At 45.8% G+C, this 13,267-nt stretch overlaps 1 protein-coding gene across 7 annotated transcripts in view; it reads right to left on the bottom strand.

The window, feature by feature from the left end:
- Positions 1 to 13,267, bottom strand: part of LOC135584639 (acyl-CoA hydrolase 2-like) — a 92,394-nt gene that overhangs the window by 51,338 nt on the left and 27,789 nt on the right. For 4 of the 7 annotated variants that reach the window (XM_009387740.3, XM_065083467.1, XM_065083465.1 and 1 more), the window contains one exon: positions 11,477 to 11,589. In XM_009387740.3, the coding sequence (XP_009386015.2) occupies positions 11,477 to 11,589 (113 nt within the window). Of the gene's footprint in view, positions 1 to 11,471; positions 11,590 to 13,267 lie in introns of all 7 variants that reach the window. The other 3 variants (XM_065083469.1, XM_065083470.1, XM_065083471.1) reach the window with 1 other exon arrangement.

Raw genomic sequence — 13,267 nt, 5'->3', positions numbered from 1 at the left:
GTTGTCCGGTAATGATCTCGAAGGGGCTCTTGTTGGATGCAGAGCTCCGCTACAAGTTGTAGGAGAATTGGGCAATGTCTAACAGCTTCACTCAATCTCGTTAGTTGGCACTCACGTAGTGCCGAAGATATTGCTCCAGGAGCGAGTTTATCCTTTCAGTCTGGCCATCCGTCTGGGGGTGGAGGCTTGTAGAGAAGTATAACTTTGACCCCAACAATTTGAATAGCTCGGTCCAGAATCGTCCCAGGAACCGAGCGTCTCGATCACTAATGATATTGTGCGGGACTCCCCAATACTTCACCACATCCTTCATCATCAGCTTGGCCGCCTCCTCTGCTGAACAGTGTAGGGGAGCAGCAATGAAAGTTGCATACTTTGAAAACCGATCGACCACCACGAGTATCGATCCGAGTCTCCCTACAAGTGGCAAGCTTGATATGAAGTCCAAGGAACTGCTCTCCCACGGCCTTTCTGGTACGGGCAACGGCTCCAAAAGCCCCACCGGCTTCCGTTGCTCCACCTTGTCTTGTTGGCAAGTAAGGCATGTTCGAACATATTCCTCCACATCAGTCCCCATCTTCGGCTAGTAGAAGGCTCTCTCCACGAGAGCCAACGTTCTGTGAATGCTTGGGTGTCTAGCCCAAAGGGAATCATGACACTCTTTTAAGAGTTCACGCCTCAAATTGTCTACTCGGGGAACATAAACCCTATTCCCTTTTGTGTAAACGAGTCCCTCCTGAACCCAAAATCGTCGTGCCTTGCCTTCTTTGATGAGCTGCATCAGGATAACTACCTGGGGGTCACTATACAGTCCATCCCTGATCCTGGAAAGGAAGTTGGAGTGCAACTGACTTGCTTGGCCTCCACCCTCCAATTGTGCGACATTCACACGCTCCACTTTCCGACTTAATGCATCGGCCACGACATTTGCCTTCCCAGGCTTATACTCCATTGCCATATCAAATTCAGCCAGGAAGTCCTGCCAACGCGCCTGCTTTGGGGAGAGCTTCTTCTGAGATTGGAAATAGCTCAGAGCGATGTTGTCCGTCCTCAGCACAAATCGCGATCCGAGGAGATAGTGTCGCCAAACTCGTAGACAGTGGATCACCGCTGTCATCTCCTTCTCATGCACTGGATATCGCCGCTCGATCTCATTGAGTTTGCGGCTCTCGTAAGCCACCGGATAACCCTCCTGCATGAGTACTCCCCCAATAGCGAAGTCCGAAGCATTTGTATGGACTTCAAAAGGCTCCCCATAGTCTGGTAATTTGAGCACTGGTTCTTCCATAACAGCAGCCTTCAAATCTTGGAATGTTATTTCACATTTGTTAGACCACTTCCAAGGCTGCTCCTTCAGCAACTCCGTCAGTAGGGTTGCACGCTTCGAATATCCTGCTATGAAGCATCGATAATAGTTGACGAAACCAAGGAAGGATCTCAACTCTAGCACCTTCTTTGGAGTTCGCCATTCCGCAACTGCTTGCACCTTCGACTTATCCATTCGAATGGAGCCATCACCGATTCGATGTCCCAAGAATAAGATCTCAGTTTGAGTAAAGTAGCATTTCTCCCTTTTCACGAACAAAGTGTTCTCCTTGAGAACCTTGAAAATTGTCCGAATGTGTTTGACGTGCTCCTCGAGCGTTTGACTGTAGACGACGATATCATCCAAGTAGACGATCACAAACTTATCCAAATACTCCTTGAATAGCTAGTTCATGAGAGTGCAGAACGTGGCCGGAGCGTTGGTTAAGCCGAAAGGCATCACCAAGAACTCAAACGCTCCATACCTGGTCACACAGGTAGTCTTCGGTTCGTCGCCTTCAGCAATGCGCACCTGCCAATACCCCGACCGAAGGTCGAGTTTTGAGAAATACTTGGCTTTGCCCAATTGGTCGAACAAGTCCGCAATAAGCGGGATGGGATACTTGTTCTTCACTGTCACTTTGTTGAGGGCTCAGTAGTCGACACATAATCGGAGGCTCCCATCTTGTTTCTTCTAGAAGAGAACTGGAGCTCCGAAAGGTGCTTTAGAGCTGCGGATGAGACCACCGCTTAGCAGTTCACCTAATTGCTTCCTGAGTTCTGCCAACTCTGGCGGGGGCATGCGGTAGGGTGGTCTCGCTGGAGGCTTCACTCCTGGCTCCAGTTCGATGTTGTGATCCACGCCCCTGCGTGGTGGAAGAGTCTTCGGCAACTCGGGTGGCATAACGTCATTGAACTCTTTCAGGACGTCCGCCACCACAGTAGGTTCTTGAATGGCCTTCTCGTCAAGTGGCTCTAGCTTCATCGCAGCCACGAAGGTTAATTCACCTTTTCGCACCCCTTTCTTTAGTTGCAACGCCGATATATGTTGCAGTTCCTTGGTTCCTCTCCGAGAAACAAGAACCACGCAGGGATCGTCGCCTCCCATCACACATAGGGAGTTCAAGAACGGTATTGGCACCAACTTCGCCGCGTGCATAAACTCTATTCCAAGAATCACTTGGAAGTCATCCAATGGCACTGCCATCATGTTGGTGTTCCCGCTCCATGTCCCGATTTTGATGGGGACTCCCTTCGCCAACTCGGAGATTCGCCTGGCCTCCGAGTTCACCGCCTTCATTCGACTTGGGCTCTTCTCCAAGATCAACCTAAGTCGCTTTGCTTCTCGATCGGCTATAAAGTTGTGGGTAGCGCCCGTGTCCACCATTACACGAGTTGTTTGGCCATTGAGCTTGATGTCGACATACATTAGCTCGCCACTTCCTCTGGCCCCTCCATAACCATGAGGCTCGGGTGCCCTCAAGTTTTGTGGTGGTGCAACGCGGGTGTTGCTTCCTCCCGCATTTAGTGCTCTTGTGAGCATGGCCACCTTTGAAGTGAGTTCCGCCACAACATCCTGTAAGTGTTGCACGGAGTCTTTGGTGTCATCAGACAGTCAGTCGACTAGGGCCTCGACCTTGTCGATCCTGGACTCCGCTTCCTCTTGCGAGCTCTCTACCCCAACAAGCATTTGTTGGCCATGGTAGAGTTCCTCCACGCTCGCTTCAAGAACATCCAGGCGGGTTTCCGCCGTTGTGAGTCTCTTCTTGTGACTCTTTTTCCCAGTTTGTAACGGACAAACTTCTAAACAAGATGTCGGATGTAATGCTTATGTCTGTCCGTTGTCTTTTGGCATGTTCATGCCTTGTACAGCAGGTAGAGGGGCGGCCGAAGGCTAAATAGTCCCATGTTAGTTGGGTTGGTGGCCTCTTTAGGCCTGTAAATAAAGGTTGTGTCATGTGGACACGTGCGAGAGCTTTTCGGTCTGTAATGGACCATTTTACCCTTTGTTGTGCAACTATTCAGAGCTTGTAAAGTCTGTTTGTAATTTGCATTGTCTATGAAGTGTTTTTCGGACATGTTTGCTTGTGGATCCCGATTGAGGCGTTCTCTTTAACCCGTTCTCTCTTTTGTTGGTCCTAAGGGACAATGGGAGGCTTCGGGGAGGCTGACCTTTGCGGACGGACGCGCGAGGGTGCCGCACGCCTTAGGCAAAACCAGCTAAGGTCGTGACATTATGGTATCAGAGCGGGACAAGCACTCATAGAAACACTTGACATGCAAACGTGGGGGACCTAGCGGGGCTGCGTTGAGGGCAGTCAGCAACGCGCGACCGTTTGAGGGAAAACGGGCATGGAGATGTAGGGAAAAGAGTCGCTCAGAGGAGCGGGCATCTGAGATTGGCATTCAGAGGAATGGCCAATCCTTCGCGCAAGAGGCACCACGAGAACAGGCAAGCTTGGAAGAATTTGGAGCGCACAAAGGTCGGGATGGCTGAGTTTGAGCTACGGCTCAACGTTGACAACTATACTTGATGGTGCTCTAGGCAAGCGAGGCGCTTGGCAAGAATGAGACCATCCAAGGTGGAATTAGTTGCTCAACGACCAAAAGAGTTATGCAAAGCTCACAGAGGTGAGGGAAATTGCTAACTCGAAGAATTTGGTACTCATGCATGGGCTTGTATGCGGACGATGGAATGTTCGTGGCCATCCCAAGGTGACCGAGACTCGGCGCCATGGAGCATTGAAACTTTCTCTTCGGCATGCGAAGGATACGTCCGGAGGAGGCTGAAGTGTGCAACGAGTTCAGCATGTTGCTAGACCTTGAGGGGTGCAGCGGTGGTTGTATTGACGTGGAGGCGCAATCTAGCAAGTGTGTCTGCAGGAGGCAGAACAATGCACAGTTTGTTCAGCAGATCGGAGTAGTCCAAGGGGATGGTGGTCTCCGAAACGAAGAGAGATATTGCTCCAACGGGATAGTTATCCAGGAGGGATAAGTCTCGGCACTCCAGAGGGAGAATCATGTGAGACGGACTTCACATGTTGAGGAGTACCTCACGAACAACAACTCCACGAAGCTCAATGGACCGAGCAAGCAGCGAGGAGTTGCCGCATGATCTCGCTCGAGAGAATGCATTGGTGGATGCATTGCGAGATCAAGTGGGGGAGCGACCTGAAGCAACTTAAATGAAGACACACTTAGAGTCGATATGGAGATCGGACTCAAGGGAGGGTTGACCCGTGGAATGGTGGGCGCGAGGGCCACCATCGACTCAATGCAAAAACGAGGAACGGAGCAACTTGGGTGTAACTTGGCGAAGTACCCAAGCCGCCTGAAGGGAGCCAGTAGAGAAGTTGGAACATGGAGCAGAAGCATAGTGCTTTCCTTAGACAGAGGTCAAAGACATGAGCTCTTGCAGAGGCAAGGGTAGGATCATGTTGTTCCATGGGTCCTTCATTCTGACGGAGCGGACTCATCTTGCATGGTGCCAAAGACGAAGGGAGCTTCTAGGCACATGCACCTTATCTCGGAGGAGCATTTGATGGAGGAACTAAGGCGACTCAATTTGCGGAGGCGAAGTTGAGTTCAGAAGGCCTTAGCACGGGGCAAGAGGACGCAGAGGCGGGTACTCTTGAAGAATATGCCACAGTGTTGCCATTCGAATTGCTATGAAGGAAGCGGTGCGCAGTGGAGATTGTGCTGGTAGGGGCAGAGGCCCAGGATCCAGGCAATGGTGCACAAATTACAGCGAAGTCGGTGGACTTCGGGAGTTACTAGGCGACGGACTGTCCTAGAGCGGTGCTTCATCTAGGTGTGACCCAAGAGTGGGTGGATGAAGGTCGATTGCCAGAGGAGCGAACAAAATCGAAGGTGGAAGGGACCCTACGATGTATTGGCAAGAGGCCACACATGGAGGGTTCACAATTCGAGTTTATTCCACAAGGATCAGAATGCAATGGAGATGTCACCAGGAGGCGACATGGTGCAGCGGATCGTGGTGGAACAGTTCGTGGCAATGCGATACACACAATCTGTCCCGTGAGGGATGAGATCATATGGAGGTATGATCGGGAGCTACTGGGAGCTCCGCTTTGGTGAACAACACGACGGCAAGAAGGGCTATGGATTCAAGGAGTGAAGGCCATGGTACCGTAGAGGCGGGTCTTCCGGGCGTGCATCGAATTTTGCATCGGATGAAAACCTTGGTCATCAGCATATGGGGGCTGGGTTCCACCAAGGGAAAAGTTCGAATGCAAGTACCAGTGAGTCCCATGAGAGGGACTTGATCATGCAGAGGTATGATCGAAGCAGCTGGAGAGTTGGACTGCTCCAGAGCTCATATTCGCTTAAGGGAGCCCGACAAGTCAGAGGACAAGGTCGAGTAAGCGAACGTTGCTACCAAGGAAGCTAAGGAGAACAGAATCGGTGCAAACTCTACAATGTGATGGCAGAGGCCATGCATGGGAGTTGCAGTCTGTCTTTCCATCGACCAAACAGACTGCTTGGAGAACACAGAGGTGTTGAAGCAGGAGGTCGAAAGGGGCGAGGAAGCGACGACGAGTCCAGAGGGACTTAGCTACCCAAAATCAAGCATCAGTTAGAATGGAGGTGGACTCAGAGGAGTGCCACGGAGACATCTCTACTGATTGTGAAGGACAGGGGCGAGGCGACGGATAGTAGGGCCATGGGCATGGCAGCGCCATGGTACCGCAGAGGCGGGACTTCCGTGCAAGTCATTGATCCCTTGCTCTCACGGAGGGAGAGCGCTTGGTCGTGAAAGGGGCCGAGGAGGTGGAGCATGCAGAGGCAATCTCCAAGTACCGAGACAAGGCTGAAGGGCAGAGGCCAAGAAACTTCGTAAGACCGGTGTCAACAAGTTTCTCATCAAGATAGCCGTAAGTGAAGGACTTCGGGTCATGCAAGAGTGCACGACCAAGGAACGAAGCAGGCAATACGCGGTGCTGTACCTTTGCTACTCAGTGGAGTAGGCGGCAGGGTTGATGGAGAAGACGGTACAATCCCAGAGGCGACCTCATCTATCAGAGAATTACTCCAAGTTGGGGTGAAAACTTCCTGCATTCCAGAAGTTCAATGGCATTGAGAAGGTGAATCACAGTAACTAACTCAACGCAAAGAGTGCAAACACTTCAAGTGCTTCAGAAGTGTGAGCAAAGAGCAGGCAAAGGCCAGTAACCAGCTCGATGCATGAAGTACAACCTCGAGGAGGCGGGCGAAGTCAAGTAACTTTTGCCTTCTCAACTCTTAAGAGAATGGGCGAAACCGAGTACCACAATTCTCTTATCTATCCAGCAGAGGAGCGCTGCACAAGTTCAAAGACCCTTCGAAGATAATGGAAGACAATAGTTGTCAAATCCTCACCAACGGTGATCAGTGCTACTGAGAGTAGATTGTCCGCCTCATTTCCCAACGAAATGCCAATCGAAAGCGGAAGTGATGCGAACCTACTTGGATGTGACAACTAAGTGAAAGAAGAGTCAATGAGCAGATTTTGTGGAGGAAGGACCCAAAACTTCAGAAGTTTGCGAGGCGATGCTCGTTAAAGCTCCAACAAGCATCCACCCAGTTCAAGTAGCATGTGGAAATTTTGAGAGACTGGCGCACTAAGGATGGTCTTTTCCTTCATTTGGTGGATCCGCAGGAATCAACGAGGATCAATACAACTCAGCCAACCCCACACCAGAGTCAGAGTCATTGGCGAGTTGAAGCAGCATGGCGGATCAAAGGTTCGACTACTCAGAAACAGCAACGGAGAGCAGCTGGGAGCCAGGAGGCGCATTGCAGCTGGAGCGGAAGATTGAAGACTCAGCAAAGGCGAAGAGTTGCAGTGTTCACAAAGGCTTCGACGAGGACGTCGAAGGGATAAGTGGCGGAGAATGTAACGGACAAACTTCTAAACAAGATGTCGGATGTAATGCTTATGTCTGTCCGTTGTCTTTTGGCATGTTCATGCCTTGTACAGCAGGTAGAGGGGCGGCCGAAGGCTAAATAGTCCCATGTTAGTTGGGTTGGTGGCCTCTTTAGGCCTGTAAATAAAGGTTGTGTCATGTGGACACGTGCGAGAGCTTTTCGGTCTGTAATGGACCATTTTACCCTTTGTTGTGCAACTATTCAGAGCTTGTAAAGTCTGTTTGTAATTTGCATTGTCTATGAAGTGTTTTTCGGACATGTTTGCTTGTGGATCCCGATTGAGGCGTTCTCTTTAACCCGTTCTCTCTTTTGTTGGTCCTAAGGGACAATGGGAGGCTTCGGGGAGGCTGACCTTTGCGGACGGACGCGCGAGGGTGCCGCACGCCTTAGGCAAAACCAGCTAAGGTCGTGACAAGTTGGCGCTCCAAATTGCGCCTCCTCCGCTCGCGGAGAGTAGCCAACTTCTCGCTCATCATGTTCGCTGCCGCGCTCCTCTTGAGCGGCTCCAATAGTATGAGAGCGAGTGTGCACATGCAGCCCACCTATAGCTGCTTGGGGCAAGGGTCCGGCTTACCCCGTCTTGCTGGATTCGCCACGATGCTTTGCCATGGCGAAGTTGCGAAGTTCCTTCGCTGCTCGCTCGAAGTGCTTGCCCGCTCTGATACCACAATGTCACGGCCTTAATTGGAATTGCCTAAGGCGTGAGGCACCCTTGCGGCCAAAACGCGAACTTAGCTTGCGTAGCCTAAGTCGCGCTTTGCCCTTGCGATATTGCTCCGCAAAGATCAGCCCACTTGTAACCTCTCGCAGGTCCCGAAGGACCTGTAAAAGAGAAAGTTGATTAGTTCGAAAGAACGAGCGACGGACAAGTCCCGACGTCTCGCGAAAAAGGGGAAGCTTTACAAGCAATTCAGCGAGCACCTTGCGTGCACAAGAGAAAAGAGGGAGAGGGGGAAAACAAGGGCTTTAGAAGGTTGAACGAACAGTTGCAAGCCCACAAACAGCTGCTCACCGAGTCCCGGGCGCGACAACAAGTTCCCGTCAAGGCAATGTGTGAAATTGCGAATGAGTGTTCAACGCCCGGTACTATACCGAAGCCCCATCCAGCCCTGTGCCACCCGGGGGGTTCAAAGGGACTGAGATGGCTGACGTTTTGGTGAGCAGAGGCAGATTCCAGAAATCAGCCCGCGGCACACGAAAACGGAGTTGTTTTGGGGTTCTTTTGCTCGGTTCGGTGAGCGATCGCTTTGTAACGCTGCAGCTTGTTCGAACTTACATTTTTACAAGCAAAATGACTCAAAACCAAGGCAAAACAGGCTGCCAAGTCTCAAGTCTCAAACGATTTGTTGAACGGAGTTGTTGTGGGTGCGCGGCGACCGTTCGTGACAATAGTGCAATGAACAATAATAATCTCAAGTCTCAAACTATCATCTTTCAAGATGTTTAGTTCCAAGGCACCAAGCTCCAAGTCAAATCATCAAGTTTCTAAACAACTAATCCCAAGGCACTCAATGTTGCTTTGTAACTTGTGGTCCATCAGTATGTTTTGTAACAATAAGCAATTTTAGGGTTAGATTAATATTTTTATTATTTAGGATGACAAAAGGGCTTAAGAAATGATGGAATTGAGAAAGCAATATTACCCTAAGTCATAAATTATGTTAGATTTATAAAGGGTAACATGGGGAAAAAAGAAATTAGGGTTTTATACTTAAGGAGGACCCCCTCCCCCTTTTTTTTTTTTCTTTTCAACTTGGGCATGTGGAGTCATCATTATTGGTGACGACAGCTCATCCATGTCAAGATATCAATGAAGGGATCCGACAAGATTTCTTTAATTTTGATTTAACAAGTAGTGTCGTTTTTCTTCCTTCTTTTGGTAAACCTTAAATCTAAACCCTAGTTAATCCTCTCTGATAAACATCTCATGCTGCACTCTGTTTTTAGCTTTATTTCATAAATATTAGTGCCTTCTACTTTAGACGGTTATTTTTCTCATCTTAGTGCCTTCCACAAGATGGGGTTCAATTCTTTTGGGTTTAGTATGTACCTAACTATCTAGTTAATATATTTTCTGAAAAGAATATGAAAAGCATATGATATATGATATATTTATACGACAAAGGGAGAAAAATAAAAGAAAATGCATCAACACATATGGATACAAGTAATGTGATGAATTTGAGTTATTCCCAAGGATTGAAATTTCGTATCATACCGATGTTTCGAGATTCGCTCAGTACGGTACGGTACTGTATATCAAGCGATATATTTCGGTATACCGCTCTATATATATATATATATATATATATATATATATATAAGTGAAAAAAAAATCTGCGACGACGCCTCTCTTCTCCCCATGCGGGATGACGTCGCCAAGGTAACGTCACAGAAAAACGAGGCCTATTTATATATATATGTGTGTGTATATATATATATATGTGTGTGTGTATATATACATATATATGTGTGTATATATACATATACATATATATATATATATATACATACATATATATATATATGTCTATATATGTATATGTATATATATGTATATGTATATATGTATATATATACATATATACATATATACATATATATATACATATACATATATATATATACATATATACACATACATATATATATATTTATTTATTTATTTATTTATATATTTATATATAAGTAAAAAAAAAAATCTGCAACGTCGCCTCTTCTCGTGGTGCGGATGAGAGGTCATCCACAAACGAGGAGGGAGAGCGGCGCAGGTACTCTTCTTCTCCTTTTTCTTTCTTCTCCTTCTCCCTCTTCTTTCTTCTCCCTCGGTCACCCCTTTTCTTTCTTCTTCCTCGGTCACCGTCGATTTAAAACGATAATGGGACGAAAATAGCTCAATCGACAATACCGCCCGGTAGTGGGCAGTCCGTGTACCGATCTATTGGCGGACCACTACGTACCGCCCGATACGGGCAATATTATTTGAAATTGAAGACCTTGGTTGTTCCTTATCCTTTTACTTATTGATTTGACTATATAAAATGCATATGTTATTTTTTTTTTAATATGATATGAACAGTTATAATATGTTTAAAATTTTGCTTACCCACCTATGAGCAAGACGTGAGTAATTATTTATTTGTTGTAAATACTCATCCCACTCTTGTTGATTTTTTTCCGACGAAGATATCTCTATACTTGTGATATAAGTGCAAAACATGAACTCTTGATAATCATGAAGTGCCAGCGATCGAACCAAATGAATGGGTCCAGGACCTCTATTAGAAAGCAAATATAGTGGCAATAAACTGTTAGAGCCCATTTGACATTTGCAGACGTAATACTTGCTTTTTATTTAAACTGGAACTCTTATTTATATGTCTTGAAACTCATGAACAATATTAGTTTAGGTTGTTATCAGCTATAATTATGGACTTTTACCTGTTGTGTCATATGATAGGTTGATATAACATACTACATGTGGACACCTTAAATGTCATCAGTTTGTGCTACTTGGGGTGATGAATCTAGATGCAAGTTAGCCCAATCCATAGACATTTGGTGGGATCAGTCTAGTCCCTGGTTTCAAGGTGTGACATTTTATAACTTTTAGCCACTAAATAGGGTTGGTGAGAGTTAAGTAATTGATTAAGGTAGGTGGTAGTTATCTATAAAAGGAGAGGGGAGGAGAATTTGAGGGATAATCCTATATTAGTCGATGAATCCTTGTATTTGAGCTCTTAGCTCTTAGTTATCCTAAGAAAAGAAGAGGACTTATCTTTCTCATCTCATATTGTCTCTTAACCTCTTCTCTCTTCTTGTTCCACATCAGCATATGTCCCTCAAGTTATATTTAATAGAATATTATAGGTAGGTGCTTGTCCTGAACAGATTATACTCCTTGAGACCCTAAGGTAGGTGCTTGTCCTCATTGATTAGTTACTTAAACATTATAATTAAGGCAATATAGCTATATCTTCCAGTAATTTAGATAGATGAAAATAGCTGTAGACGTTAAGCTTAAAATTTGGTAAAATATGAACAAGGGGTGGCTTCTTACGAATTAAACTAATAATGTAGAGTTCTAAAGTATAAACTAAAAAGAAACTGTAACAGGAAAGAAACACTTCAAGTTTAAGGGTAGTTGCCTACCATCTACAAGTTGGAACTATAAAAGGTCAGCAAAAAGTGCAGCAAGATAGTCTGATTATGCAGATCAGTTCAAAAAAATGTTTTACCTTACCTGGAAAGAAGCAAACAAAGTGAATATGACATATCCATTTTGTTTGGCATCAACTCTTCTGGTGGCAAAACTGTTCCCATCACGTACACGATGAACCAGATATATAATAGGCGCTATAGCAGCAATATGTGTAATTAATTAGCAATAAATCATTTCATTTGCACTTGTTGCAGCAAAGGAATTTGATAAATAAAATAAAAAACATAATTATAGCAAAAACTAGATTAAAGAAACAATTTCAGAAAATTCTGCAGTAACAAGAAATACAAAAAGTAGCATTAAAGCTGCAAACTAAGTCTACATGGTGTATCAAGGTCCAAATGAATGCCACAGACATGGTTTTAACTATTAAATACTAGTATTGGCACCCATAGAGGATCCAGCTGGGACTGTTATGCACCAATCGGATGGTTGGCATAGAAGCACAAAAGAAAAAAAAAAAAGAATTCCATTTTGAAACTCTGCCCTGCACTTTAGTATACTGGCATACTGTCCACAGCATGGACAGGTACATATTGAGTGTTATTTGTGTTGTGGATGAAAATAAACAAAAGGAGATTCTCTGCATAGATTTAATCCTTAATTTTTCATACTATTATTGTTTTCATTAAATAGAGTTCTGTAGGTAGAGAGACAACTCTCATCAATTTGAGCAATAATCAACAAGTGTTTCAAATGGTCAAGTTGCAGTACAAGTCGAACATATGAAATTTTGTTTGTTAATCTCTTGTATAATAAAAGTATCATGCCACTACACTTCAGAGACATGTCAAGGTAATTTAAATAAATGAGTACATGTTGGAGTGGTGTGTTAATAACCCAAAGATGTTGTGTGATATATTATTATATATTGACAGTTTAATCCTCTGCAGTCTGGCTCCTGTTGGCTAATCAGTGCTGTATATGGTAAACATTTTCTGTGTATATGATTTCTATCTATGCTTTATTCCAATGCTCCAACCTATTTCATTCATCATAAACAAGAAAAATACATAATCTTGCTTGATAGCATTTATTAACTGGCTTCTTTAGTTTTACATCTGTGACATAAATAGAGTTTATGGAAGGGCTGACCCGTGGAATGATGGGTGCGAGGGCCACCATCAACTCAATGCAGAACGAGGAGCGGAACAAATTGGGTGTAACTTGGCAAAGTACCCAAGCTGCATAAAGGGAGTCGACATAAAAGATGAAACATGGAGCGGAGGCACAGAGCTTTCCTTGAACAAAGGTCAAGGACATGAACTCTTGCAGAGGCAAGAGCAGGATCATGTTGTTCCATGGGTCCTACATTCTGATGCAGCGGACTCATCTTACATGGTGCCGAAGACGAATGGAGCTTCTGGGCACATACACCTTATCTCGGAGAAGCATTTGATGAAGGAACTAAGGCGACTCAACTTGCGAAGGCGAAGTTGGGTTCAGAAGGCCTTGGCACGGGGCAAGAGGACGCGGAGGCGAGTACTCTTGAAGAATATGCCACAGTGTTGTCATTCAAGTTGCCATGAAGGAAGTGGTGCGCAGTGGAGATTGTGCTAGTAGGGGCAAAGGCCCAGGATCCAAACAATGGTGCACTATTTTCAGCGAAGTCGGTGGACTTCGAAAGCTACTAGGCGACGGACTGTCCTAGAGCGGTACTTCATCTAGATGTGACCCAAGAGCGGGTGGATGAAGGTCGATTGCCAAAGGAGTGAACAAAATCGAAAGTGGAAGAGACCCTACGATGTATTGGCAAAGGCCACACATGGAGGGATCACAATTCGAGTTCATCCCATAAGGATCAGAATACAA

The sequence above is a fragment of the Musa acuminata genome, chromosome BXJ1-9 (genome assembly GCF_036884655.1).
Source record: "Musa acuminata AAA Group cultivar baxijiao chromosome BXJ1-9, Cavendish_Baxijiao_AAA, whole genome shotgun sequence".
Classification (NCBI taxonomy): domain Eukaryota; kingdom Viridiplantae; phylum Streptophyta; class Magnoliopsida; order Zingiberales; family Musaceae; genus Musa; species Musa acuminata.
The sequence above is the reverse complement of the archived record's forward strand: the minus strand, read 5'-3'. Positions and strand labels throughout refer to the sequence as shown.